Raw genomic sequence first — 2,541 nt, forward strand, 5'->3', positions numbered from 1 at the left:
GCTGTGGCTCAAGTGGTAGAGTGCTAGCCTTGAGCTGAAGAGCTGAAGGACAGCGCCCAGGCCCAGAGTTCAGGCCCCACAACCGGACCCAGGGAGGGAGGGTGGTCGTGGGGCTTGAACTCTGGGCCTGGGCACTGTCCCTCAACTCTTCAGCTCAAGGCTTGCCCTCTACCACTTGAGCCACAGTGCCACTTCCAGTTTTCTGAGTAGTTTATCGGAGATAAGAGTCTCACGGACTTTTCATGCCTGGGCTGGCTTTGAACCGGGATCCTCAGATCTCAGCCTCCTCAGTAGCTAGGATTACAGGCGTGAGTCACCAGAGCCTGGTAACTAATATCCTCTTATGTCAATATTTATACAGTTAAAACATATTCTACCAGCCAATTACTATCCCTTAAAGTATGAAAACATAAAAACTATAAGAACTATATCAAGCTATAAAACATTGTAAAGGTGTTCACTCACCTGGTAATCCTATGGAGGAGAAAAATTGTCCTTTTACTTTCAACAGTTATATCCCGGCTTAGTTTCACAAGTCTCTCATATTTGTCGTGCCTTGCATCCAATTCCAGCTGAAATGCTAAGAACATTAATGTAACTGGGCGCACATGTACACCCAAAGCCTATCCAACAGCAGAACAAGAGCACATCACCATGAAGACAGTGGCCATGTTGTCTGCCTTCCTGTGCGGCAGAATGCAGCAGAAACAAAACTCAATGCTACCGCTACTATGTTTTTGTAAGTGCCAATGAGACAGAAGCACAATTCTTGAATCCTTAGAGGTTTTCAGAAAATCTGTAAGCTATATATATAGCACTGTAGTGTATTAAAATGAATATACAACATACTTCTCTAAATCAATGCCTCAGTAAATGAATCATATCCCTTTTGTTTTTTTTTTTGGCCGGTCATGGGGCTTGAACTCTGGGCCTGGGCACTGTCCCTGGGCTCTTCAACTCAAGGCTAGCACTCTACCACTTGAGCCACAGTGCCACTTCTGGCTTTTTCTGCTTATCTGGTGCTGAGGAATAGAACCCAGGGCCTCATGCTTGCAAAGCAAGCACTCTACCACTGAGCCACCTTCCCAGCCTAAGACTGCATTTTAATGGAAAGACTCTGGGCATGGTTGTACATGTCTGTCATTCTAGCTCAAACAAGAAAATGGGCAGATTACAGTCTAGGTATGCACTCAGGAAGGAATACCCTATCTCAAAAATAACCAGCTCAAGCCTGACTTGGGTGGCTCATACCTATAATCTAGCTACTCAGAGATATCTGAAAAATCAAGGTTCAAGGCCAGCCTGGGCAGAAAAGCCCCTCAGGCTTTATCTCCAAAGAAATTAACAAAAGGAGGGCTGAGCACAGCACTAGTGGCTCTTGCCTATAAACTCATCTATTCAGGAGGCTGAAATCTGAGGATCCTGGTTTGAAGCCAGCTCTAGCAAGAAAGTTCATGAGACTCTTATCTCCAATTAACCACTTACCCAATTATCTGAAGAAGAAAAAAAAACTTAAGCAAAAAGCTTAGCACTGGTGGCCCACAGCTGTGATCCTAGCTACTCAGGAGGCTGAGCTGAGGATCATGGTTCAAAACCAGCCCAGAAAGTTGGTAAGACTGTCATCTCTAATTAACTACCAAGGAGCTGGAAGTGGAGCTAGAGTGCTAGCCTTGAGCAAAAAGTCTCAGGGGCAATGCCCAATCCCTGAGTTCAAGCCCCAGGACAAGACAATAAAAATGAAGTCTTCATCATACCACTGATGTTTCAGGTTCAAAGTTTTCCCTATGAATAATTCATAAATAAATATTACAATTATTTCCATCACCTTTTAGAAGACTTCATCTGGGATGTTAAGAGTATACTTAAAAACCAGAGGAAAAAGATGCTTATTAAACAAATCTCACTGAGGGAATGTTGACTTTTCTAGAACTCCATTCCCATTAAATATGAGACCAGGGCTGGACTGTAGCTCAGTGGCAAAGTGCTTGCCTAGCAAGTCCAACATCCTGATTCAATCCCCAGTATCAAACAAGAGAAGACAAAAGTAAATATGAGGCCGTTTTTAAACCACCTTGCTTCTAACTAATACAACATGACAGCACACGAGGTCTAAGCCCACCATTATTGGGGACTCTCCTAACTGGCTAAAGGAAGACATGGCATACATGAGGACAGACAAGCTGCAGGTGTCTCGGATCAGAGCTGGTTGTAGTCAACAGCTCTGGATCTCCAGACCTTGCAAATGATTGCAATGCAGAACTAACGGATGAGGCACCTTCTAGCCATGACAACTGAAAGCTACAGGGCAAGGGACAAAGAGGGGTCAGAAAAATAATTTTAGTTTATGGTCCGGAAAGGGAAGCAATTTAGTGATTTACGAGGCTGAAAAAAACAGAACTATGAGTGAATGTGTGCGCAGATTTGTGATAGTCACCATCCTGGCAACATCCCCTTAAAGTGTTACATCAAAACAAAGATAGTTTGTTTTCAAAAGAAACAAAACTAGTACACGCTAAATGTTGCTAAAAAAAAAAAAAAAAA

The 2,541-nt window shown here is 43.3% G+C and overlaps 1 protein-coding gene across 1 annotated transcript in view; it reads right to left on the reverse strand.

The window, feature by feature from the left end:
• Tsnax (translin-associated factor X) overlaps window positions 1-618 on the reverse strand; it is a 17,914-nt gene extending 17,296 nt beyond the window's left edge. The window contains exon 1 of the mRNA XM_013014748.1: window positions 466-618. Coding sequence (XP_012870202.1) covers window positions 466-590 — 125 coding nt within the window. The 5' untranslated portion in view covers window positions 591-618. The remainder of the gene's footprint in view (window positions 1-465) is intronic.
• Between the last annotated feature and the right edge of the window lie 1,923 nt (window positions 619-2,541).

The sequence above is a fragment of the Dipodomys ordii genome, unplaced genomic scaffold, assembly GCF_000151885.1.
Source record: "Dipodomys ordii isolate 6190 unplaced genomic scaffold, Dord_2.0 Scaffold24, whole genome shotgun sequence".
In the NCBI taxonomy this organism is placed as follows: Eukaryota; Metazoa; Chordata; class Mammalia; order Rodentia; family Heteromyidae; genus Dipodomys; species Dipodomys ordii.